The sequence below is a fragment of the Sus scrofa genome, chromosome 11, assembly GCF_054392235.1.
Source record: "Sus scrofa isolate SSC_HxYL_T2T_F1_AM1 chromosome 11, Sscrofa_HxYL_maternal_Yorkshire_Landrace_v2.0, whole genome shotgun sequence".
NCBI lineage: Eukaryota > Metazoa > Chordata > Mammalia > Artiodactyla > Suidae > Sus > Sus scrofa.
This window is the reverse complement of record NC_139393.1, coordinates 55,742,577-55,769,831: the sequence shown is the minus strand read 5'-3', so window position 1 is coordinate 55,769,831 and position 27,255 is coordinate 55,742,577. Positions and strand designations below refer to the sequence as shown.

Genomic DNA, 27,255 nt, shown 5'->3' with positions numbered 1-27,255 from the left:
CTCTTTTGGTAGCAATTTGGTTAGTTTCTCAAATTTCTTCAGATATATTCAAGCTTGTTCTCAGTCATGTGTACAAAAATATCTGTCACCCTTTGTTTGTAATAGCCAAAGGTTGCAAGCAACCCAACTACCCATTGAAAGGAAGTTGATTATATACATGTGGTATAGTCACACCATAGACTACTGGATTAATTAGAGTTCTTTTTTTTTTTGTCTTTTGTCTTTTTTGTTGTTGTTGTTGTTGTTATTGTTGCTATTTCTTGGGCCGCTCCCACGGCACATGGAGGTTCCCAGGCTAGGGGTTGAATCGGAGCCATAGCCACCGGCCTACGCCAGAGCCACAGCAACGCAGGATCCGAGCCGCGTCTGCAACCTACACCACAGCTCACGGCAACGCCGGATCGTTAACCCACTGAGCAAGGCCAGGGACCGAACCCGCAACCTCATGGTTCCTAGTCGGAACCACTGCGCCACGACGGGAACTCCTAATTAGAGTTCTTGATGCTGAAAATAACAGGAATCCAACAAAGTGGCTTACACTGTAAAAAAATCCCTTGGTGACTTGACAGTCCAGAGAAGAGTGAACTTCAGAGTGGCCTTAACCTCCTGGCCCTCACCATCCTCAAAGACCTAGTTTCTCTGCTCTGCCTTCCACGTTACCTGCTCCAACACGTGGCTGGTCTGGTTCCACTTGTGAATAAGATGCTCTGGGCTTCTTCATCTCATGGAGAGAGGGAGAAACCCCCCCCCCCAAATCATTTTTTTAAAAACCTAAGCTTCACTTTGATTGGCTCAAGATTGGTGATTTGACACTGACATAATCACTGGTGGTCAGGGACCACACCTACCCCTAGCGGTACATGTGGTATCAGTGTCACTCAAACTTTAGTGCAGTAACACAAAGGAGGTGGAAAAGTAGAGGAATGCTGGGAGGCAACCTCAATATCCACTACAATTTTGAGGAAGTGATTAATATATGAGGTAGTTTTATATGTGCTGATATAAAATAAACTCCCAGGATATAACTTAAGCCTAGGAGTTCCCGTCGTGGCGCAGTGGTTAACGAATCCGACTAGGAACCATGAGGTTGCGGGTTCGGTCCCTGCCCTTGCTCAGTGGGTTAATGATCCGGCGTTGCCGTGAGCTGTGGTGTAGGTTGCAGACGCGGCTCGGATCCAGCGTTGCTGTGGCTCTGGCGTAGGCCGGTGGCTATGGCTCCGATTCGACCCCTAGCCTGGGAACCTCCGTGTGCCGCGGGAGCAGCCCAAGAAATAGCAACAACAACAACAAAAAAGACAAAAAGACAAAATAAATAAATAAATAAATAACTTAAGCCTAAAAACAAGATGTTAATTATGAAGACACACACATACACACATATTTGCTTGTATATACAAGGAATCCTTCTAGAAAGGCACATAGGATCCAGTAGCATGAGTTGCTTCTGGAAAATGAAGTTTGGGATAGTGGAAGAGAGACTTTTCACTGTATTTTTGTAAGGTTTTGTTTGTTTGTATGTTTGTTTGCTTTGAGTTATCTATCTAATGCATGAAAATTACTACATCTTCGTCTACTTTCTATCTCTAAATAGTGAGATTGAAATTTTTAAAAATTGGCCATTTGTATTTATTCTTTTGTGAACTGCCCACTAATATCTTTGGCCACATTTTTTCTATTGGCATGTGCAGTTGTCATCCTCTAAGAGGGCCCCTAATATAATGTCCTTGAGAGAGCTCTCAGTCCAAGAAAAATTTCCCATCTTCAAAAAAAAAAAAAAAAAACTCAACAAAAAACCCATTAACTGAGGACCTGATCAAATAGCTGGAAGATGTAACTCACATTTGATTTTCAGCTGCCCATACATATACTTGCACGTAAACACTTTAATCTGCTGTAGAGTTTGTAGACTCTGAGGACTGCTGAGGATGTGCCTGGGTGGACAGTCTTGACAGGAGACAGGGCTTGTTAGCAAGACAGACAACTTGGATGATCTTGAGACATCTGACATGTAAATAAAATCACGACATGCTCTCCTCCATTTGTATAGAATTTTGTATAGAACACTCTGGAACACCAGGGCTGACTGATGAGGCCACGAGCCAGTGCTCACTGGCAAAACCTGAATATGTTATTCTGTGCCTCATTTCCCAGCCTGCCAAGCAGAATGTGATGGCCAGGATGATAGCTGACACCATGGGATGGTCGTGGGATTTCATTTACTTGTAAAACAAAGCCACAGAACTGCTTGGTGCGGCTGTGGGCAGTGTTTCTAACTCTCCTGTGGAAAAGGAAGGACCTTTTCAAATTGTTGCAGAAATCCAGAAGTCTGCTTTCAGACCTCCATGTTCTAATTATGCACTCTCCATGACCTTGAGCTCGTGACAAGCTCAAACACAGCCGAGCTTGTTTACCACCATCTGTAGACCACCCTGCCTCCCCAGTTTTATCCAGTCCTGATAGAGAGGAGAGTGGAGATGGTTTCTCCGAGAGAGTTGAATCCCTAGAGAAATATGTTTCCTAGCCCATCAGTATTCTCTCAATCTCCTTCTTTGGTGTTTCTCTACACTGAGACCTATTGCTTCTTCCTTATCAAGACCTCATAAGATTCAGCATGTTTATAGGAGTGGTTGGTCACTGATCTTTCTGGAATTATCTCTCTTTTTGTGATACTGTATCAGCAACTTCTTACCTAGCATGTGGCTTGGTTCCACATGCCATAGGAAGCTTGTGATTTTTGGTGTGCTAAGCTGACAACTTTCCTGGCCTCAAGCTATGCTACAGGCAGGTGCTCTTTCTCAAAAGTAACACAACACTAGACTGAAGCTCCATGAGGAGAGGTATGGTCGGTTTTGCTCATTGCTGTATCCTTAGCAACTCATATATGCCTCCAGCTGTGATTAGTCGTTAGTGACGAATGAACTAATGGTTCTCTTAGCAACCTCCTAAAGACTTCCCAGTCCCTACTGCTGCTTCCCGTCCACCTCTCCCAATGTTTTATCTCAAATGAAGTGGAAAGAAGAGGTTATATGCAAGTGCTAAACAAGCCCTCCATTGTGTTTTCTGGCATCTTTCTCCAAAACTACCCTACCCTTTGTCCTGAAAGTTCTCTGGTACTTCTTATTTTGACATTATGATTTCTCCCCTTTGCCCATCTTCTCTATTCTTTAGGTCTTTATTTTACAGAAACACTAGATTTTGGTTATTAGAATTCCAATTAGAACTAAATTAAACAAAAATGTGGGAATTTGTTGGCACACGTAACCAGAGGGTACAGCTGGACCCAGGAGCCGCTAAAACCAGGATTCAAATGATGCCAAAATTTTCTATGTGCCTGTGGTTTCTGCTTCTTTCTCAGGAAGTTTAATCTTCTCTGCTTCCACCAAAGATTCATTTTTCCCCATTGTGTGGGAAATGGCTGCCAATAGCTTTCAAGTCTTTTTTCTCAGAATCTCTATCCCAAAACTCAATATGAAGAATCTGAGGAGAGACTTAGGTTCACATGTTCTGGATTACATAGCCCCTGCATGGACCTCCCTGTGGTCAGAGGAGTAGAGTATTAGGATAAGAAACCCCTTTTGGTGAAGGAATAAAGTGATATCTCACATAAGCCAGTATAGTTTCCAGAAAAGAGTGGGTTATTACTCAGTGTCTGATAATAGACTAAGAGAAGATACCTTGAAAGTTGAGTTTATGTTAAGCCACAACATCCTTTCCATCATTGAAAATAGCTATGATAGTGATTCCTGTCTGCCGATTCTAATATCTAGGCCATCTTGGAGTCAGTCTCTGTTGATTAGCTTTCTGTTGAGAATGGGTTACATTTGCTATTTTTTTTTTTTATGTCTAGTGATTTTTGATTGTATCCTGAATATTGTGTTAGACTCTCTGGATTCTGTTCTATTCTTCTGAAGAGTGTTGATTTTATTGTTTTAGCAGGGAATTAAATGGATAGGCTAATACTGCCAACTTTCGATCTTAGCAGCAATTCTAATATCAATTTAGTTCTTTTATCTTCTGTTTTATGCATGCATGCCTCAGGGATTAAACAGAGATTTTGGCAGAATTTACAAATAAAATTTGGGATTCTCCTTTTCTAGGTCTCATTTTTCCAGTATTCCCCCACTCACTTTCCAGAGCCTGTGATTATTCCAAAATCCATCCTCAATTTCTTTAGGCCAGAAAGATTGTGACTTCTCTATCAGACTGTTAGATGTCCTTCATCTAAACTAGGACCTATGTTAATCTACATTAATATCACACTTTCAATCATTTAATTGATCCTAAAACACTGCAGCTGTAAAAAAGAGGCACCTTTTTTCAGAGAATAGTGGCAGGTAGGGAGATACGATCTTGAAACTCTAGCCAACAGCGGAGTGACCTTAGGCAAATCACCTCTTCCATCTGTGGTGTGATTTCCTCATTTGTGAGCATCTGCCTCAAAGTGCTTTAACACTTTGGCTCGGTGAGTTCTAAACTTGGTGATTTCCCTAATGGGATGAATAGTGGAAGTTTTCTCTCTTTAAAACAGCTGTATTGAGGTACAACGGGCACACTATAAACTGCACAGATTTTTTTTCATTTTTTGAAAGTTTTGATGTATGATTGATTTATAAGGTTGTGATAATTTCTGCTGCACAAAAAGGGTTTCATTTATACATGTACACACATCCGTTCTCTTTCAGATTCTTTTCCCACATAGATTACCACAGAATATTGGGTAAAGTTTTCTGCACTATATAGCAGGTCCCCGTTGGCCAATCATTCCATATACTTTAGTGAATTGCACAGATTTAACCTGAATAGTTTCATGTGCTTTGTGTGTGTGTGTGTGTGTGTGTGTGTGTGTGTGTGTGTGTGTCTTTTTAGGGCCACACCTGCAGCATATGGAAGTTCCTGGGCTGGGTTCAAATTGGAGCTACAGCTGCCAGCCTACATCACAGCCATGACAACGTGGGGTCCAAGCTGAATCTGTGTCCTACGCCACAGCTCCTGGCAATGCCAAATCTTTAACCCACTGAGCGAGGCCAGGGATAGAACTCAAATCCTCATGGATACTGGTCAGGTTCTTTACCACTGAGCCACGATGGGAACTCCTCATGTGCTTTGATTTGTGTAGACCCCTGGAAAACCATCACCACACACAAGGTAGTGAATGTATCCATCACTTCACAGGTTGACCAGTGTCCCTTTGTGATCCCCTTGCTTCAGCTCCTTCTCTCTAGCCAGGAAACCACTAATCTGCTTTTAGTCTCTAGAAATCACTATGTGGTAGTATCTCCTTGTGGTTATGACTTGAATTACCCTAATGACTAATGATACTGAATATCTTTTCATGGGCTTATTTGCCATTTAAATATCTTCTTCGGTACAGTGTCTTTCAAATGTTTTGCCTTACTTTTTATGGTTTTTTTTTTTTTTTTGCTTTTTTATTATTGGGTTTTCAGAGTTGGTAATATATTCTGGATACAAGTTCTTTACCAGATATATTAACGGTGTCTTTTAAAGAGCAGAAGTTATGTGGAGCCTGAATTTCTGATCCACATAAATACAGGATACCATAAAATGGTAGTTTTAAGTCACTAGGTTTTAGTGTGGTTTATTATACAGCAGTGTATCATCACAACATTCACCATGGGATCTTTCATCTTTAATTACCAAGGAATGAAGAAGGAGAGGAGCAGAAATGGAGTTAGCTAGCAGATACAATGGTTAAATCTGCTGTTTCCCCACCTAGAGTTTTTGTATTCACTCATTTGGAACTGGGTCTTTCCTTGGATTCTATAGTTTCGGGTCCTGATAAAAAAGAAACTTAAGCTTCTCTGCAGAAATGAAGTCACCTCCCTACCCTATTTTGGGAAATAAAACTTTGGTAACAAGTCCTTGAGACACCCTTGAAGTTGGTGGGTCCATGGCAAGAACCCATGGAGCAGGCTTAATGATCTTCAGTAAGTGTTTGAAGTGGGCTAGTCTTCCTCCAGTGTTCCTGGAGATCCATCCTCTAATAGGCTCCTCCTCCTTTTCTGCCAGGGGCCTCGTGCTGTCTCCATCCTCTTATCTGCTAAAACTTATCTGTTATTCCCCTTCCTTCCTTCCCTCCCTCTTTCTTTCCTTCCTTCCTTCTTTCCTCTCTCTCTCTCTCTCTTTCTTTCTTTCTTTCCTTTTTGGCTGCACCTGCTGCATGTGGAAGTTCCCAGGTCAGGGATCGAACACATGCCACAGCAGCAACCCAAGCTGCTGCAGTGACAATGCTAGATCCTTAGCCCACTGAGTCACAAAAGTCAGCCATTTATTTGTTATGAGGGCCTAATTTTGGGGTTAGGCTCTAACCCTAACCCTAACCCATATCTTATCCTGTGTAAATTCTTTTGTATAAAGATTCACCCTCTTTGAGGAATTTTATGGAACATCATTCATTTGTTCATTCATCCTTTTTTTTTTTTTTAAATTCACTTACACTATAGGTATCATCAAACGCACTGTATGTCCAATGCCGCGGACATAATGGAGCACAAGTTTTAGTGTCTGCTCTCAGGGGGGCTTGTAGAGAGGGATGTCATAGCCTCTATGGCCATCAGTGGGTATTGAATGGACCCAGGAGTTCTTCCTGAGGTACCTCTCATCTATCAGGACAATGCCTGGGTCTGACTGTAAAATATTTCCAGTGAACATATAACACTTTCTGTAAGAGCATGTCAGTCTGAGGGCTGCTAAGGTTCTTTCAGTTCAGAGGCAGACATTTCAGGTAACCTCTGCAGGAAATTATACCTTGTTTTTTCCACAGAAGGAAGTGGGGGAGGGGGTGTTAACTTTCTATATAAACAATATTCTCAGACTACCATTGATGGACAGTTACTTTTCTCAGTAGATATACCTTAGATACCTCAAGATGATAGTTTTGGAAGTCCTGAAATGTCATCTTCCTTTTCTGAAAATGAATTTGAAGGGGAATTCTTGGATGGATTTCCTACGCTAAATGGTACCTGAATGTTTGTAGACACAATGTCGTTAGGGTATTGCTTGATGCTTTAGAGGGTATGGATTGTCAAGAACTAGGGCAGTTCAATGTGGGGAAAAAAATCAATAAAAATATGAGTGAAAAAGGCAAAGGCAACAAAGTTGCTAATAAAGCTCCTTTTGGTTCTAAATGCAAGACGCAACATCCCAAAAGAAAATGGAAATATCTAAGCAGAACAAAAGTCTGAATGTCTTATGCGCTGAAGTCTCAAAGCTACACATAAAGGTAAGGATAGTTCTCAAAGCCTATACAGATGCTTCCTCTCTTAAGCTGAAATAGGCTTGTGTTAATGCTTAGTTTTGTTTGCTGTTGTTTTTGAAAAGAATTTGAGGCTCAATAAAGCAAACAACAGAGCTATAACAGTTAAATTATTTGAAGAGTCTGAAATGTCTTAGGTTATGTAAGAGTGCAATTAAAATTACTTGGGGGCACTTTTGTTATAATAATAATACATATTCATTGTTAGAAATCTTGAACAGAGAGATAAGCAAAGATTTCATCTCAACTATTTTGTGGTATAGCTTTTTAGTCTTTTTTTCTTTACTTGCTTTTATGCATTTGCCTTAATTATACACACAGTACAAATTAAATTCGTTATAAAATATAACAGAAAAGTACAGTTCGAATAGGAGAAAGTGCTTTGTCACCTAGATAATCACTGCCAAGAGTTTGTCACCTAGATAATCACTGCCAAGTTCTAGTCTTTTTTCTGTGCATATAGATTTACCAAAAATGGGATTCTGTTGTACATTCTGTTGTATGACCTACTGCTTGTCTAATCATGTATTAATTTTGTAAAATATTTTTTCACATCATCGTTTTTTATGGACTAGACTTAATGATTTAATTACTCAAACTCTTATTCATATTTAGGCTGTTTTAATGTTACGATCATCATGATTAGAAGAGTATTTTTATATAGCCTTAGGATAAATTGCTAGAGGGAGAATGTTGTATCAAATGACTACTGTACAGCACAGGGAAGTATATCTAATCTCTTGAGATAGACCATGATGGAAGATAGTATGAGAAGAAGAATGCATCTGTATGTTTGACTGACTGGGTGACTTTGCCATACAGCAGAAATTGCCACAACATTGTAAATCAACTGTATTTTAGTAATTTTTTTAAGGGCTGCATCTGAGGCATATGGAGGTTCCCCAGCTAGGGGTGGAGTCAGAACTGCAACTGCCGGCCTTTGCTACAGCCACAGCAATGCCATACCCCAGCCACATCTGCAACCTATGCCGCAGCTTGCAGAAACAACCCACTGAGCGAGGCCAGGGATCAAACCTGCATCCTCATGGATACTTGTTGGGTTCTTTACCCACTGAGCCAAACAGGAAGTCCTCAACTATACTTTAATTAAAAAGAAGGTTTTCTGAAATTTAAAATTTTCTCTTGAGATAAAAACAAACACCCCCGGGAGTTCCCATTGTGGTTCAGCCGTAACAAATCCGATTATGAGGATGAGGGTTCAATCCCTAGCCTTGCTTGATGGGTTAAGGATCCAGTGTTGCCATGAGCTGTGGTGCAGGTCACAGATGCTGCTCTGATCCTGCATTGCTGTGGCTGTGGTGTAGGCCAGCAGCTGTAGCTCTGATTCGACCCCCAGCCTGGGAACTTCCATATGCCATGAGTATGGCCCTAAAAAGCAAAACAAAACAAAAGAAAACAAAACACAAACACTGTCCTTCAGGAGAGTTTTACAAATTTAGAATTCTATCAGCAGAGTATGAGATGGCATTTTCCCCTTATTGTTGCCCATGTTGAGTAGTATTTTTTAATCTTCTCTAATCTGATTCTAAGACTATCTGATCATGTAACTTCTATTTCTTTCATTGCTGGGAGGATGTGGGTATGCAAGTTTCCAGCGTAGAGGAAAGCGTAAAGTGAATGTATTTTAGTATAGTCCCCGGGGCTTAGCTGGGTAACTTGGATCAATGTGATTCAAAGTGAGAAAGTCGCTGTTTAGCATTTTGTGAGCTGAAGTGAGATGTGCGGCAATAAGTAACTCGGAGGTCTCAGGCCAATGGCTTGACAACGTGTTTATTTCCCCTAAGAAGTGGCAGAGGGTGAGGTGCTCTGGGAGCAAAGATGGAACCAAAGAGGATCCTTGTGCGGGCTTCTTTCTTTTTCCTTTGGAAGAGTTTCTTGGTTTGGGGTTCCCTGGTGTCTCTACTTTTGACCCTCCATCCAACTTAAAAGTGGAGCAACCTCTATGTAGGGTTTTGTTTGTTCTGTAGGTGTTGTTGGAACCAGCCCATTTCAGCTAGCTGGCCTTTTTACCTGGACTTCATTCCGAATAACTATCCTCTCTCCTCTGCCTACTTCTACCCCTTACAGCCCATCGGTCCTGCCTGTGGAGTTTTCATGGCAATTCACACCCCTCTGCCCTCTCTGTCCCCTCAGACTGATTAAATTAGACTCTCTGGGCAATAGGATCTGGACACAGTGAGGTTTTAATAAAAGCTCCAGATATACATTAATGTACCTCCAGGCGAAAAACCCACTAGACTAATTTATTTCCAGCCTTTACTTATCATAGGACCCACTTCTCTTTACACTGTCCCCCTCCATGTACACACGTGTGTTTTTCTAGCCACCTCCAACTTGGACTTTATTTATTGAGAAGAGTCAGAACGATAATATGGTGAACAGTATACCATGTTACTACACAGGTGCATGGAAGCCTAAGTGTGAGAAGTATCACAAGGATGCCTTCTTGTTAAATCATCAGTCTCTCCTTCAGTATTTTATATGCATAGAATCAATTTTATAAATATAAAAATTTTTTTAAATGTATATACACCAGCAAATAAATCACTCCCCTAGCTTCAAGGAGATGGGTCTAGAGGTTCAGCCAGGGGCCTAGAAATAGATATACTGGTGTTCTGAAGTAGCCTATGAGTCTAGAGACGCTGTCCTATCTGATGCCCTGTCCTGACCTCTGGCAACGAGGCCACAATCCCAAGTCTGTCTTCTTTAATTTCTTGTTGACACCTCAGGTATAGACATTACCAAGCACACTGGCTAGCCAGACCCATGGCTCCCTCTATGGCATCTCTTTAGGCTGTCTCTCTTCAGGTTGGCTTTGATGCAGGACTCTGTAGTTTCTATCTAGTCTCTCAGTACTGGTCTGAAATGTTTATACTTCTCCATGCTTCTGAGAAGCCACAGAAAAGAACAACTCCAAGCCAAACAAAGAAGCCTGCTCCCCTGACAACAACTGTCTCCTTTTCCTATGGTCTTCTCCATTTCTGTCTTTGGAAAGCTTCCCCGTTCCCCAGAACAGTAGGCAAGAGACAAAAGTGGATATTTGACATGTAAAGACTATGCTTAGTATTCAAATAATACTATCCCAGCAGAAAAGTTCTTCTCAGCACTTTAAAATCCATTAACTCTTTTCTATTTCAAAACTTGTAGTTTTGCTCTCACTGGCTGCCTGGGGAAATGAAAATGCAGTTTACAGAAAATGAAATTGTGGTCAAAGACCTATGGGTGTGCCGAGTTTAGCAAGTTAAATCCTTCTGAGCTTTAATGTTCTCATCTGTAAACATTATAACACCTGCCCTGCCGGTCCCACAGGATTGTTACAGATGTGGTGATATATGGGAATACAGGATTTGAAAACTGTGAAGTGATAAACGTCTCTTTATTGAAGTTTAATTTATAAATAATATAATGCATGAAGTTCAGTATGTTTTTGCTGAATACATACACCTGTGTAAAGACACCCACAGAGAACTACAAAAGCTCACCATCATGTAGAAAGATCCCTCTTGCTCTTTTATGATTAATGCATACTACATGTCCCACCACCATACAGAAAAACCACCATTCTGATTTCTGTGGCCAGAGATTGACTTTCCCTGTCCTTTAATTTCAGATAAATGGGATCACACAATATGTATTTCCTGTGTGTTTGACCTTGTTCTCTCAAAAATGTCAGTGAGGAGTTCCCGTCGTGGCGCAGTGGTTAACGAATCCGACTAGGAACCATGAGGTTGCGGGTTCGATCCCTGCCCTTGCTCAGTGGGTTAACGATCCGGCATTGCCGTGAGCTGGTGTAGGTTGCAGACGCGGCTCGGATCCCGCGTTGCTGTGGCTCTGGCGTAGGCCGGTGGCTATAGCTCCAATTGGACCCCTAGCCTGGGAACCTCCATATGCCGAGGGAGCGGCCCAAGAAATAGCAAAAAGACAAAAAAAAAAAAAAAAAAAAAAAAAAAGTCAGTGAGAGACATATGCAAACATACATGGTATGTTTTGCATATCATTCCTTTCTATTGCATGAATATACCCCATTTTGTTTTTCCATACTCCAGTTAATGGATATTTGGGTTATTTCCAGTTTTAGCTATTATGAATAAAACTACTATGAACATTTTTGCATGTTCTCTTGTGGATATACAGATTCCTCTCCCTTGGGTATGTACTCAAATTCAAATTGCTAGATCATGGGGTAGGTACAGTTTTACCTTTATAAGAAGCACACTACTTTCCAAAGTATTTTTATAAGAATCCCAGATGCTTCACATCCTTGCAAATCCTTCCAGTCTCTTTAACTCCAGCCATTCTAGTAGGTTTCAGTCTGGCTTTAATTTGCATTTCCCTAATGACTAATGGTGCCAGTCATCTTTCACAGGCTTGTAGGTTATTTGCATCTCTTCTTTAGTGAAGTGTCAAGTCTTATCTATTTAAAAATTAGGTTATTACTGGATAGTCAAACCCATTTTTTGTTTCCATTCTTATAGGTAAAAATCTCTCTAAGGTTTCTCATCAAACACAACTGAGAACAAATTTAAGAACATAATTCCAAGCTAATAGCCAGTGTTTTTTGAAACCTAATGTTAATACAAGTCACCTGGCTATCCTAGTAACATGTTCTTTATGACTCAGTAGGCCTTGGGTATGGCCCAAGATCCTGAATTTCTTTCAAGGTGCTGTAAGATGTCAGTGCCGCTGGTCCAGTTACTACCAGTAGTGAAGTAATCGATGCTTCTTTGAGGATGGAGTCCCCAGTATTGGAAGGCCATTTTATATAGATGCCCCTATATGCATTGTAAATCACTGTTTTTGAGGAATCATAGCCTGAGAATGCTAAAGGTAGAAGTCTTCCAAAATAAGATGAAAAGTTATAGATTCTAGCATATTGATTTGACTAGTGGGCCCCAATTTTGCATCCTCATGTTTTCAAACCATTTGCCCCACAGCTCTGTTATGCCCTTTTACCACTACTCTGTGTCGGGCATGTGACTTGCTTTGTCCAGTGGGATGTTAGCAGCTTTGACAAAGCAGAGGCTCGCCCAGTGCTTGTGCACTTGGGTTTGCCATTGCTTGTTTCTCTGTCTTTACCCATTTCATCTCCTGAAGGATGAGAAAGACACATGGTGAAACAATTGGCCAATGTTTCCTTAGTGCCTACCATTTATCAAGCATGTACCATGGATTCAGCAACATGTGAGTCGATTACTTTTATTTTCTCAGTATACTACCCAGAATAACCCCATGTCATGCGTAGTACTATTGAGGATATTGAAACCTAGAGAAATTCAATGACCCAGAGGTAATATGCCCCAGAACTAGAGTTTAAATCCCTTTTTTTTTTTCCTGACTCAACATGAAGTTTTAGCACCCAAGGTTAGGCAGACTAAAGCCGTACCTGGAAATGGAGACAAGGACTCCAGCATGTTGAGAGAGGGAGTGGAAAAGATTTTCTTCCCTACCCTTAATGCCTCCTTTTATGCTGTTCTTTCTTCCATCAAGAGATCATCCATTATCTGTAGCCCCAATAACTCTGTTTCACAAACTACCCTAAAAACTTACCAACTTAAAACAGTAAGTATCTAGTTAGTTTAAAAGTTTACAAGTTAGCAATTTGGGTGGGGTGGGCGGGGCAGTTCTTCCTTTGTCCATCACCAGAGGGCCAAACATGTGCATAAGAAATTATACTTATTTATGGAGTTCCTGTTGTGGCTTAGCAGAAACAAACCTGAGTAGTATCCAGGAGGACATGGGTTTGATTCCTGGCCTCGCTTAGTGGGTTAAGAACCCAGCGTTGCTGTAAGCTGTGGTGTAGATCACAGACACAACTCAGATCCTGTGCTGCTGTGGCTGTGGCATAGGCTGGCAGCTGTAGCTCCAATTCAACCCCTAGCCTGGAAACCATATGCTGCAGGTACGGCCATAAAAAGAAAAAGAAAAGAAAAAAATATATAATTATTTTTATTCTTACCTAGATTTTACTTATTTTATTTTCAATATTTTTCTTTTCCATTAGATTTTATCACAGTATATTGAATATATTTCCCTGTGACACATAGGAATTTGTTGTTTATCCATTCTATATATAATAGTTTGCATTATATACAATAGTCTGCTAATCCAAAACTCCCAGTCTATCCCTCTCCTACCCCTTTCTTCCTTGGCAACCACAAGTCTGTTCTCTCTGTCTCTGTGTCTGTTTCTGTTTTGTAGATAAATTCATTTGTGTCATATTTTAGATTCCACAGATAAGTGATATCATATTATCTTTCTCTCTCTGACTTCACTTAGCATGATAATCTCTAGTTCCATCCATGTTTCTGCAAATGGCATTATTACATTATTTTTCATGGTTGAGTATTTATGTACCACATCTTCTTTATCCATTCATCTGTCAAACATTTAGGTTGTTTTCGTGTCTTGGCTATTGTGGATAGTGCTTCTATGAATATAAGGATGCATGTATCTCTTTGAATTATGATTTTTATCCAGACATATGCCTAGAAATGAGATTGCTGGTTCATATGGCAACTCTATTTTTAGTTTTTTGAGGAACCTCCATACTGTTTTCTGTAGTGGCTGGACCAATTTACATTCCCACCAATGGTGTAGAAGGGTTCCCTTTTCTCCATATCCTCTGCAGCATTTGTTATTTGTAGACATTTTAAAGATGACCATTCTGACAAGTATGAGATGGTACCTCACTGTAGTTTTGATTTGCATTTCTCAGATAACTAATGGTGTTGAGCATCTTTTCATGTACCTGTCGGTCATCTGCATGTCTTCTTTGGAGAAAATGTCTATTTAGGTCTTCTGTTCATTTTTTTGATTGGATTGGTTCTTTTGTTTGTTTGCTTTTGAATTGTTATGAGCTATTTGTATATTTCGGAAATTATGCCCCTGTTGGTCACAATGTTTGCAAATATTGTCTCCCAGTCCATACATTGTTTTTTCATTTTGTTTATGGTTTCCTTTGTTGTACATTAATATTTTTTAAAAAAAAGCAATGACAAACATCAGTATTCAGGATAATGTGTAAAAAATTTATCATACTATGTTCTGTTCCAGGCAGAGCATGCTATTCAAATAGTTGTATTAACTTTTATTGAAAAACCAAAATATTTTAGTTTTATGGGTAATAATTTTATCTATAATATTGATTTCCTAAACTCATTATGTGAGTTGGGCTGATAAATCTGTCTTCAAAGGATCTTAAATCTTTTCCTAAAAGTTAACTTTACATGTGACAGCCTACTCTTGGCAGCTATATCAAGGACTGTTTTCTTTAAGCTGAACCACAGCTTATTTCAGCTAAAAAAAAAAATGTAGCAACAATTCCCCATTCAATATGCTATTTGGAAGATTGCTTAACTTGGTAAGAAAGATAGACTTTCAGGGATTTGGGATAGTAGCTGAATAAAGCAGAATGATTAAAATGACACACACTATGTTACTAGAATCAATCTTCTTGTGTGCCTCCTTTATCTTGTGACCTTTACTTCTATTTAAAAAGAAAAAATTCAGCCTGTTGGACAATATATATTTCATGGTTTAGAGAAGACAACTACTTGTCTGTGATTCTCCCTATACTAAATAAAAGAACCTTGGGAGGAAAATATGTTAGTTTATTAGAGATAGTAAAAGGAAAAAATGTTCTTCATGGTTAAAATTATGAAGGAGAGCTAGGAGAGCTCTGTCTTTATGTATGTATGTATGCATGTATGTATTTTTGCTTTTTAGGGCCATATCTGCAGCATATAGAGCTTCCCAGGCTAGGGGTCAAATCAGAGCTGCAGCTGCCAGCCCACACCACAGCCACAGCAGCATGTTATACAAGCCACATCTGTTACCTACACCACAGCTCATGGCAATGCCAGATCCTTAACCCACTGAGCAAGGCCAGGGATCCAACCCACATCCTCATGAATGCTAGTCGGGTTCATAACCCACCAAGCCACAGTGGGAACTCCCAGAGTGTTGTGTCTTGAATCTGATTCTGTTGCTATATATTGGTAGTATCTGGAACAATAAAGACTGTTAGGAGTCAGGGGAGATGGAAAGGAGTTTGTCTAATGTTTCATTTATTATTTTCTCTCTGGGACAACTCATTCAGACATGAGGCTCCTGGAGAGATCTGAAACAGAAGAGGTTTATGTATGAATTGCCACGAATGACATGCACCTACACATTTAATGCTCAAAGTTCGGTACTTAAAACAAGTCTGCTGTTTGACTGGTCACTTGAGACATTATCTCAAGTATGGAAAATGAGAGTCTTCTCTTGGGTTTTAGGTTTGGATAGACAAAGGGAAAAAGATAATGAGTTTGGACTATATGTATATTGCTCACAGCCGTACATAAAGAAGACTATTCTCAGAGGGCAAGCAACAATAATAAATAATGGATTGTAAAATGTAAATCCAGAGAGAGGAGTTTTCTGCTGGGCTTTAATCTTGAAAGGTTCTTAAAGCCCTTAAAAAGTATGTAACTTTCTGCAGTCTTGTGCAAGAATGACAAACAGCTTAATTGTCAGTATACTGGGTTCAGGAGCAGCATAAGAGATAAATAGATGCAACTTACTAAGAAACAGGATGGAAATGAAACAAAATAAAACTCAGGTAGGAACAGAAGCTGCAGAATAGAATGCATCTGAGTTGAAGTTAAATCAAACCATTATTAATAATTAATTTTTGTCATATAGATAGTAGCCTTTCATTTGGCTGACGCTAAACATAAGGTGCTTTATTGGAGAGATGGCTGACAATAGTTATAGTTCATGAAATGAGAGTAAAATTAGGCATTCCCCAGCAAAGTTTTTCTTAATGTTTTCTTTTGATGTTTTAAAATATTTATTTCTGAAATAGTAAGAGAACATCCAAATGTTAGAGAAATATTTCTTCTTTTACTTGTTTCTTATCTATTAAATCTAGCTTCTAAGAGTCTATCTGGGTTAATTTGTATTAGTAGTAGTAGTATACATTTTATTAACTATGGCTCAATGGCAAACATTAAAATTCAGATCTCTCAAGAATCAGACAGGGAGTTCCCATCATGGCTCAGTGGTTAACGAATCTGACTAGTATCCATGAGGATGCAGGTTTGATCCCTGGCCTCCCTCAGTGGGTTAAGGATCTGGCATTGCTGTGAGCTCTGGTGTAGGTCGCAGACACAGCTTGGACCCCGCATTGCTGTGGCTGTGGTGCAGGCCAGCAGCTGTAGCTCCAATTAGACCCCTAGCCTGGGAACCTGCATATGCCATGGGTGCGGCCCTAAAAAGACAAAAAAAAAAAAAAATCAGACATATGTGGCCTATGTGACAAAGGACATGATGAGATAAAAAAAAGTTTCAGGCTGTTGCAATCAGGAGTGTCTTGTCATCCTTCTTCTACCCAAGGAAAGATCCCTTGCAGACAAGGCTAATATAGGAAATTTTTTTTCTTATCCCCAAAAGCAAGAATTAAAAAACAGAAACAAAAACTTTGCATGTCACAGTATAACCGCCTACATGACTCTCAACAAAGTAGAGTTTCAGTGCAAGACAAATGGGAAGAGGAGTCATTCTCTAAACTGAAGTAAATGGCAGCAGCATTTTTCTGAATCCTTTGGAGGATGAAAATGAGGACTTTGTCCTCTTTGAAGTCTGAACTTTGAGCGATTCCAGAGACACTCAGAATTTGCTCTATTTAGTTATAAGGGAAAAGAAATATGGGTGCAGTTGAATCCGTGCAAAGCAGACAGGGACAAGAGCAAGGAGGACACTCAGAAAGATGGAAACATGAAGGAACATAGAACATTAAAAATACTCCCCCAGCCTCATGATTCTTCATTGAATGGCAGAGGGGAGGCAGTTCATGATGAACCACTACTTTAGATCACTTATAGCTTGTGTTAACCCATACTTCTGTCAACTAAGATGTCTATAGCTCTAAATTTAAGAATGTTAAGTTAAGTCATTCCCAGTTCAGTTCTTGGTGTCTTTTTACCATCATGCATGAAAGAACTTCACATATTGTCGTGGACCTATATCTGAACCAGTTGGATTCCAACTGGCAGGATTCTGGTAGCTTAGATGAAATAAACAGTATCTCTTCTACCATGTTACATACTAAGACTCTCTTCTTCTCTGGGAGCAATATACATTATATACATACTTTGTGAGATACAACATTTGACCTCCAAAATGGAAATTAATATCGTGTTTCTGGTGGTGAGATAATTCAGTTTTGTCATACCACAAAAAGAATTAAAGTAATTTGCCTGCTTATGGGTACTTTATAAGCTACAAGCATTTTTATATCTATTTTCTTACTTTTTTATATCCTTGTTAGATATAGATTTTTAAAGATGAGAAATCTTGTTGAGGTAACTTAAATAACTAACTTGGGTCATGCTTCTAGTCAAAAGACCTATAGCTAAGGTTTTCTTTCTTTAAAAAAAAAAAAAGTCTTATAATTCTATTGCCTTGTCATTCTTTCCAGCATAAACTACTAGAGAGCCACATCCAGGTTATTACTAAAGTCTTTCTTAGGAAGGCTCTTTTTATAGACCATTTATCTGAACTTTTCTTTCTCATTCCAAAATTTGTTTTAACCACAATCTTATTTTATACATAATTTAGTCATTTTTGTTTTTAAAAAGTCCTTTTCTAACAATATTATATACTCTCCTGTTTAACTAAAAAACAATAAATAAGTCTATATTCTTTTAGAAGAGTACAGATGTATATTCTATAATAAGAAATGCCAATTCAAAATTCTCAATTGCTGGCTTCCAATCTGAGAATGGTAAAACAGACAGATTTGCTTTATGAAAAACGGTTTGCAAAGCCTTTAGTAAAATGAATGATGTATAAACAAAAGGCTCTGTAACTGCAAGGTACATAGGCATGAATAAACTGTGCTTTTATTCTGATAAAAATGAAAGAATTGACACATTTGTACCCTGTCATTCCTCACAAAGATTCATTAAATATAATCTACCAGCTTTTCCAAGGTGATCTTGAATATGAACAAAAGGCTATACTGTATCAAGGATAAAAAGCAGATATTTCAGTTTGTTTTTTTAAGAATTTTTTTTTATTTAGTAAATGTTATGGAGAAGAGAAAGTTAAGATAAATTCTGGGTTTTTTTTTTCTTTTTTTTCCAAAGCTACAGTAAATAATTCTAAATTCCCCACGTCTGTGTTAAAATGGCTGTCGTAGCTAAAAAGGAGCATTGACAAGCTTATGAAATTATAGAATCTTTAAAACTATGGAGAAAAGTAAATACCATATTGTCCAATCTGTAATTTTATCGATTCCTTTCCCTTCACTCTATTTTCTGAGACCTTAAATCCTAAAACTCAGCACCAATTCCATTCTTCCAGTCCCAGACTTTTAGTATGCTGGTTATATAACAATATCATATACTTCCTACTGTTAGAAAAGCAGTTAAAAAGTATGCTACAGATGAACTTATGTACAAAACAGAAAGAGAGTCATACACAGAAAACAAATTCATGGTTACCAAAGGGGGAAGGTGGGAGATTAATATATATATATACACTGCTCTATATAAAATGGATAAACAAGGACCTACTGTATAGCACAGGGAGATATATTCAGTATCTTGTAAAACAAAGTATGACACTTTTTAAGAAAATGCAAATTGATATACTGTAATAATACCTGTTTGTGCGCCTGAAGGTCGCTATCCTGAGCATATAAAGCACAAATTTCTCATAGTTTTACCTGACAGCATAATGTGTCATTCTCTTCATGGCTCTACACCTCCAGTTGGCATAACCATTTGTTTTACAGATGGAAGACAGGGAGACATTTTAGGTCATTTGTGTGGAGACAATGGTGTTTTCAGCTAGATTTCCCTTGTCAAAATTACAGCATGATCACAGAGTGTGTCAGATTTCCCATCAGAACTGGACAGGAAAGTTATAAGACTCTGGAAAGATCAGAAAGCAACTTGACACATCTGTACTTAGAAAGTGTCAAGTTGGGAAGCTGCTAAAAAAAAAACAAACAAACAAAAAAAAACAAGAAACCTGTTGGTTCCTCCAAGGAAACAGTCAAAGCAAAGGGCAAAAAGGACAAATGAGATGGAAAATATGCTCAGTGAAAGACTCACCCCTCAAAGCGAGCAGGTTCTAAAAGCAGCAGCACACCAAGCCCGGCCCAAACTATCCTGACATAGGGCTGCTCTGAGAAACGTAAAAGCCAGTGTAACAAAGAGCGAAAATAGACAAGACTAGATTTTCTCCTTTCCAGGATAATATAAGGACTTATTCAAACACTCTCTAGAACCAAAGCTGAAACTTGGTAATTTGAATCTGTCAAGACAATGGCATGACTGTTTTTCCTCTGCCCTCATACGTTTCTTGACTCTTCCAGGAGCAGAGAAGTCTCTTAATGGCCCATCCAGAGGTCACTGTTCCAAGGACTATCTGTATGTCATGGACCAACACCTGGCAACGAAAGCCCACTAATAGAGGAGGTGAAGCAAACTCGCAGACAGGCGCCGTAACGGTAGGGACTGAATCCTGGGATGTGTGTGTGTTTGTGTCTGTATGGGTTGGGCCTTTGCCCAAGAGCTTCATCTCAATAAGGGACTTAGTTTGGAACACCTCATCCCTGTCTCCAAAGAGACACTTGGCTTGGAATTGCCAAGTTAAGGACATTGCTGTCCTTTGAGACAGTGGAATACTGAAGCCTGGGGCTGCTTTTCTTAGGCTCTTCGCTGAGTATTCTGTATTTATTCAAACAATGCTGGGCACCAGGGTTGCCTGGCCCCTAAGAATAGGCTTTTACAGCAGAAAAGACTATGTTCTACCTGAAATATGCCAGCAAGTAAACTCTTTGAGGGCAGCACTCCCTTCTATGTTATATCCCCAGCATCTGGCACATAGCATGTGTGCAGTAAATGTTTGCCGGATGAATAAAATACAGCACTGTTTTGTCAGATTGAAGCCTTTTGTATGTAGGTATTATAAGTCTCATCTGCATTATTTTTATGGGAGTTGCAGGAGGATCATGACTGCTAGAGCAGAGTTTTGCCCCTCTATGGGAGCTGATAAATCAGTGCTGATAACTGATATTGAAGACAGCATAAAATCAATTTCCTTCCAGTTTGTCCATTCAGGTTTGCTCTTTTGTTCTATGATATTTCTCATCTGGGCTGAGTTAAGCAAAGAGGGTAGCTGGGAAACCACTCATGTCTGATGGGATTTGTACCACTGTTTGGTGAACTTAGTAGTTATGTCTTTGTTTTATGGGCTGGAAAGGGATGCTAGGGATTGTTCTGGCTTTTAGTGAGATAACTCTCAAAGCAATTAAAATATTTTGGACCCTGATTATGTAAGGCCCTAAGAGGAGTGGAAAGGAGATCAATAACACTTAATGGTTTGTCTCTGCCACTAAGAAGCGTAAATCCTAGTTGAGGGGCAGAGACATGTACATATCGACAGGGCTCACATCTTCATTTCATAGAGGACTTTCCTGAATCTTCTATCCCCTTACCTGAACTTATTTTGCTTTCTAGTTCTTATCACTTGTTTGTTCATTATTATCTCCTCCCACTGGAATATAAGCCTATAAAATAAAAGGGATTTGTTTATCTTGTTCATTGCTCAGTTTCCAGTGCCTTGTACAGTAGTGGGTACATAGTAACCCCTTCATAAATGTTTATTGTTGAATGAACTGTCAGTATCAGGTAACCTATAACTTACCCATTGATTTACGACTAGATAAACTGTGAGTCCTTCAATGATAACATTATATGGTCACCTATGGTCAAGGGCAAATGTCCAGCTAATCAATAAGAATTATAAGCAAAAGCCTGTTTTTATCTTACTCAGAAAAGAACTGTGGAATCTAGTGAATTCCACCTCTTTCAAACACATATTAAGACATTTTATTTTAAGCCAAGCATTTTTTTTTTTCTTTTTAGTTTATGATGTTTCTGTTAGAGTCACTTCTCTTTACCACTTCTGCTGCTAAAGTGACAAAAGTACAGATGGGCCTCCAAAATGTCTGATGGCATTTTATAGTATCCAGAATCTTATACTCACAGAAATAAAATTTTTATGGAAGTTAAGGTCTTTTGGGAAATTAAGGCCAAAGGATCTGAATTGATTACTTGAGAGGAAAAAAAGAATCAATACATAACTGCTTAATGTCTTCCAGACTCTAAATTGCAGAAAATTTTTGTCAAAACACAATGAAGTTATACTGTGCAATTCAATCACAGAGTAAATCATTCAGAGTTGGTTTTGCCCTAAAATCTATCAATAATAGCAATAATGCTTGGTAGAGAATGCAATTTTGAAGACTGATGTGAACTGTCTACTTAAATAACCATAACACCAATAAATTAAATTTTCTCACAGTCATTCCCCCACCCCCTTCTGTACATGGGTGTCTTGGAAAACACCTGATGATGACAACTAAGGAACTGTAATTCTGCTGCCTTAGCTTGACTTGTTTTTGCCTTAGGGAATGAGTAGGCATGTAAATTAGACCTGACTCATTTTAGTCACTTGTCAATCCAAAAATATTTGTGAGCAAGGTAGGCCAAAAATGATTGGCTGAGGATTGTAGAATTTGTTGTAATAGATTTCTTTCTTTAAAATATACTTTCTCTGATTGAATTAGGTTAGCTTCATGTAATTGACACATAGACAAACCTGAAGGATTGATTAATGGGAGGTGATAGCCTGAGGGTCAGGCTAAATTTGAAATCAGGAAAGCACTTACTGTTGGGCAAGGTGACCTTTAAGTTACCTTCCAACCAGACACTGTGATTTTAAGAAGTCATAACCCATCGTTGCATGCCTCCATCCAGCAATATCTTGCAGAGTAATAGCAGGAGGCTGAAATATCTGTAATAGAGTGGAAAATATAATTAACAAATTCATCAACCTGTATTGTCAAATAGTCTAACTGACATTTTCCAAGCTTCTTGGGTCTTAAGGCTCACTGGATAAGCTTGTTAAAAATAGTTGGTCTCAAGTTCCTCTCTTTCACTGAGCTCTGCATATTCTGTTGAAGTGGGCACAATTTGAACAAAATATGAAAACCTTCCTATAATCCTACCAGGAATTAGATGAATGTCACTTTACCTTTTCCCAATAACTAAATAAAATGACCAACTACACACACACACACACACGCACACACACACACACACATTTCTAATTATCTACATGTTTGTCTGATCCAGTGAATTATGAACTTAAATTTTATGTTACCAAGGACAGAAGTTTGATCACATCCAAATTTGATTAGTGTTTTACATATATACATACTTAATCAGCATTTTTTAAATTATATATATACTTACATACCATTAATCTTATAAAACAGTTATTTCTCTTTTCCTTCTGGAATTCCTATTATGTGTATACATGTATGTGTAACTGGGTCACCATGCTGTGCAGTAGAAAAAATATATATATAAAGAAATAAAAAAAACTTCAAAAAAACCCAGTTATTATACATATAATTATGTATGTTCTTGTTTTGAAATTATTGAATGGAAAAGAGATTGATCTTTTCTGCTCCTCATTTGTATTGCAGTATCAATTCTTGGGAAGAGAGGACTTGTCAAAGTTTTAAAATAGAGTGCAATTGCCAATCAGATGTTTTAGATTACAGTCTTAACACCCTATTCATCATGGAGAAAGTTATATGAAAGTGATGGGCACCCTGATACATGAACAACATCGTTAAAAATAAATAAGTTTTATGGCCTCATGTGTATGAACTGAGAGTCATTTAATTATAGACTCAAATAAATGACTCTCTCAAGAGAATTTTTTGCATATGTGTGTGTGGTTACTTTGGGAACAACATATGTATTTTTGGTAACTTTTAAAGTTCACTCTGTATAAAATAGTAGAAAACAGGTCCTTGGAATTAGGATAATAAAATCATTAATTAAAATATTTAACTCCATCCTGTAATGGAGCTGTCACCAGAAAAACACCGCATGACTATTTTTTCCATTAAGAAGATTTTCCATTAATTATACAGCACACTCATTGAAGGCACAAATGAAGTCATTTGCACTCATGAAGCTATGTGGACAAATGGACACATACTACCTGCACAACTAATTATTTTAAAGAAATCAACATTCATTGCTATATGCTTAAAGCTAATGAGAAATGGACCTTCTTAGACATTTTACAAGTTAAAACCAACATTGAAATATTCTCAAAAATTGCAGGGGAAATCAATATTTCTAATTTAAGGTAAGACTGAGGACTGGAGGGATGGATTAACATTGAAGTTATGGCCTTGGTGTCTGGGGGCATATTCTTCATACTTCACCTTCTTTACAGGATAAATTGCAATACTTTCTCTTAAAGTTGCAAAAATTCAATGAGTTCACAAATGTAAAATGCTTGGAAGAGTGCTCAGCAAATAATGATGTCCAATAATAAAAGCTATTATCATCAATAGATCTTAGCACAGGAAATACTCTCAAGGCATCCCAAGTTCAGGCAGCCTTCTGCAGCATTATAATCTCAGGTCTAAAATGAGGCAATGAGGAGAAGGTCTAGAACCTTGTAAATTAACTTTCCTTATATAGGCCCACAGAAATGTTTCCCAAGCTCTTCTCTGTTTCAAAAATGTTGTTGAGGAGTTCCCGTCGTGGTGCAGTGGTTAACGAATCCGACTAGGAACCATGAGGTTGCGGGTTCGGTCCCTGCCCTTGCTCAGTGGGTTAACGATCCAGCGTTGCCGTGAGCTGTGGTGTAGGTTGCAGACGTGGCTCGGATCCCGCGTTGCTGTGGCTCTGGTGTAGGCCGGTGGCTATGGCTCCGATTCGACCCCTAGCCTGGGAACCTCCATATGCCGTGGGAGCGGCCCAAGAAATAGCAAAAAAGACAAAAAAAAAAATGTTTTTGAAACATTTTCTGAGGCTGTATGCCTCAGCACCCCTTGAGTGCCCAGCCACTGTGAGACCTGGCCTCCACCCATTAGAGGGCCCAAGACCCGTACCTGCCCACCAGCACACCTGCACTAGCTCCTGGAAAACATCACCCTTCAGTGGCTAGCACTAGACCCAGGACATGGTCTCATCTACAAGTAGGAGGGCACAATCCAAAATTAGTAAAATATACATTCTTTTCAAGTACAAATGGAGTATTCTCCAGGATAGACCACACGCTAAGTCACAAAAAAAACTCAGTAAATTTGAGAAAATTGAAATTGTTATAAAGCATCTTTTCCAACCACAATGCTATGAGACTAGAAATCAACTATAAAAAACAAAACAAAACGCCCCCCCCCCAAAAAAAATCCAAAAAGACAAGCAAACAAACAAAAACGACCTTACAAAAAACACAAGCATGTGGAGGCTAAACAGTATGCTACTAAACAAGTAATGGACTACTAAAGAAATCAAAAAAGAAATAAAAGTGCCTGGAGACAAAAGAAAATGAAAACATAGTGCTCCAAAATCTATGGGAGATAGCAAAAGCAGTTCCAAGAAAGAAATTCATAATAATGCAAGCTTACCTCAGGAAACTAGAAAAATCTCAAATAGACAATCTAATCTTACACCTAAAGGAAGTAGAAAAGAAAAAAAAAAAAAAAACAGTAAGACAGAAACCATAAACATCAATGGATCTGAATCTAAAAAAAATATATACAGACAAGATCGATGAAACCAAAAGCTTATTCATTGGAAAGACAATCGCAGTTGAAAAACCTGTAGTCAGACTCATCAAGAAAAAAAGAGAGTCCAAATTAATAAAATCAGAAATTAAAGAGAAGTTAAAACCACCATTACAGAAATGCTAAAGATCATAAGAGATTACTATGAACAATTAAACACCAAAAAAAGAGGACAGACTAGAAGTTATGTATAAATTCCTAGAAACATACAATTCCCAAGACTGAGTCAGGATGAAATAGAAAATATGAACAGGCAGTTACCAGTAATGAACTTGAATCAGTAATTCTAAAAACTACTGAATACATTATTTCACAAAGAGTACATATTTAATAAATATTGAATGAATAAACATAATAAAAGCTTGACAATGAGATGCAAGACCAAAACAGTGGAGGTCTTGTTTCACATAGCTTTGAGCTAGTTGAGTTGGTAAGATTCAACTAAGGATGTTGAGTATGTGAAACTAACCTCTGATCTAATCATAGCACCAATTACATGAAAATCAGAAAGAAGGGTTCCTACTCTCCATGGTGTGTCCTCAAATCTTCTGATTCAAATTGACTGTAATAGGTCTCTATCAAGACTTTTGCCTTGACTTTTTAGCAGCGGCTCTGGGCTTATATAAATTTCACTTTGAGATGGTGATTAGAAAAGAAATGTGTGGCATGAGGCTGGTAGAAAGACCGATTAATTGACTTCGTTATATGAATGCTCCGAACAATAGTATGAACTCAAACAATATGGAACATTTCATTTATTTTTATGAAGAAGTAGCAGAAAGGAGTGTTATTGATGAGAGTTCTTTTAGAATAAACAGACAATATTAGAACATTCTTTGTCATTAAATTCATGACCTAGAAAATTCATTTTTTAAAATTTCTCTGTGATTTGAAAAACTGGAAATTAAAATTAATTATCTAATAGTTATCCCAGAAAAGGAAGAAGTGTAATAATATTCTCTCTTGTTATGGAGTACTGTGCACATACTATTCCAGAAATATCATATTATTAAGTAACATTATTCATATACACGTGAGATGGGATTTAGTATTAGCACTCTACATACAGTCAGACTCAGTAACCAAAACTTTACTGAGAGTACACATTTTTCTTTTGAGCCCAAATGGCTTTGCAAACATGCTCATCTTATCAAATAACATGAACCTTCTTATTTACCTTTCCTGGTTCCTTTCAGTTGCTCCCATGGATTCGTGTGGCTTAACAATACAATTATATACATATTGTTTTATACAGTTACTTTTTAAATAAGAAAAGGAAAACATCTCTTCTGAATAAGGATATGTTTTTCTACTTGGGCAGTCCTAAGAACTGCATTTAATCTCATCAGTCTTGTTCCTTGTATTTTATTTGTGCTGAATCAAAAGTTCAGATCCATGTTGTTCTCTTATACTGTGAACTTGTAGAAAGTCTGATTGTGTTCAGCAAGTAAGTAAATACGTGCCTACTGTGGAGTATAAGATGCCCATAAAATGTCTGTGACTTTTACCTTTACAGACTTTCTACTACTTTCTATTACCTTTTCTCAATAACCATGACACAACTTCCCTCACCTTAAAATGAGCTACAAGTCATATCTGAATAGATGACAGAAGATAGAAATGTAAATGGGGAAGAGAAGCATGGCTCCGTAGCCTTATATTTAGTGTGAAGTGCTAGCCCTACTCATTTATTCTCACTTTTTATTTTCCTTTTGATCATTCTTCCCTTCCTTTTTGGATCATTATCCAGAACCATTATCTCAGAATCCTGCTGCTCATTGGCTGCTGACAAGTAGCAGCTATTCTTCTTCTGTGAGGAGTCAGCTCTCCAGGTGTCTGGGGCTGCTAACACCTGCTATGGATTAGAGAGGAGTTAAGGATGAGCCATCAATTTTTTTTTTTCATAGACAACTAGTGAGAACCTGGCATACCGCCTGGGAAGAGGTATGTTAGTGAGAAGGGGATGAAATCTTGACTCTAACATTACCTGTTCTGGGTTCGTGTGTAGCTATCTCTTCAGATAAGCTTGGCATTATATATCCTGTTCAAATTATTGAGAGACAAAGTCTAATACAAAAGAATCTATTACTTTTTATTTTTTGGATTTTTAAAAATACTTTTTTCTTTTTAGGGCTGCACCTGTGGCATATGGAAGTTCCCAGGCTAAGGCTCTAATCAGAGCTGCAGCTGCCAGCCTACACCACAGCCACAGCAATGCTGGATCTGAGCTGCATCTGCAACCTATTCTGCAGCTCATGACAACGCCAGATCCTTAACCCACTGATGGAGGCCTGGGGTAGAA

General features: G+C 38.5%; 1 protein-coding gene across 2 annotated transcripts in view; it reads left to right on the top strand.

The window, feature by feature from the left end:
• The window catches only part of LOC110255829 (uncharacterized), a 497,148-nt gene that overhangs the window by 196,685 nt on the left and 273,208 nt on the right, over positions 1 to 27,255 (top strand). For both annotated transcript variants that reach the window (XM_084982000.1, XM_084981999.1), the window contains exon 3: positions 19,662 to 19,796. In XM_084982000.1, the coding sequence (XP_084838126.1) occupies positions 19,662 to 19,796 (135 nt within the window). The remainder of the gene's footprint in view (positions 1 to 19,661; positions 19,797 to 27,255) is intronic.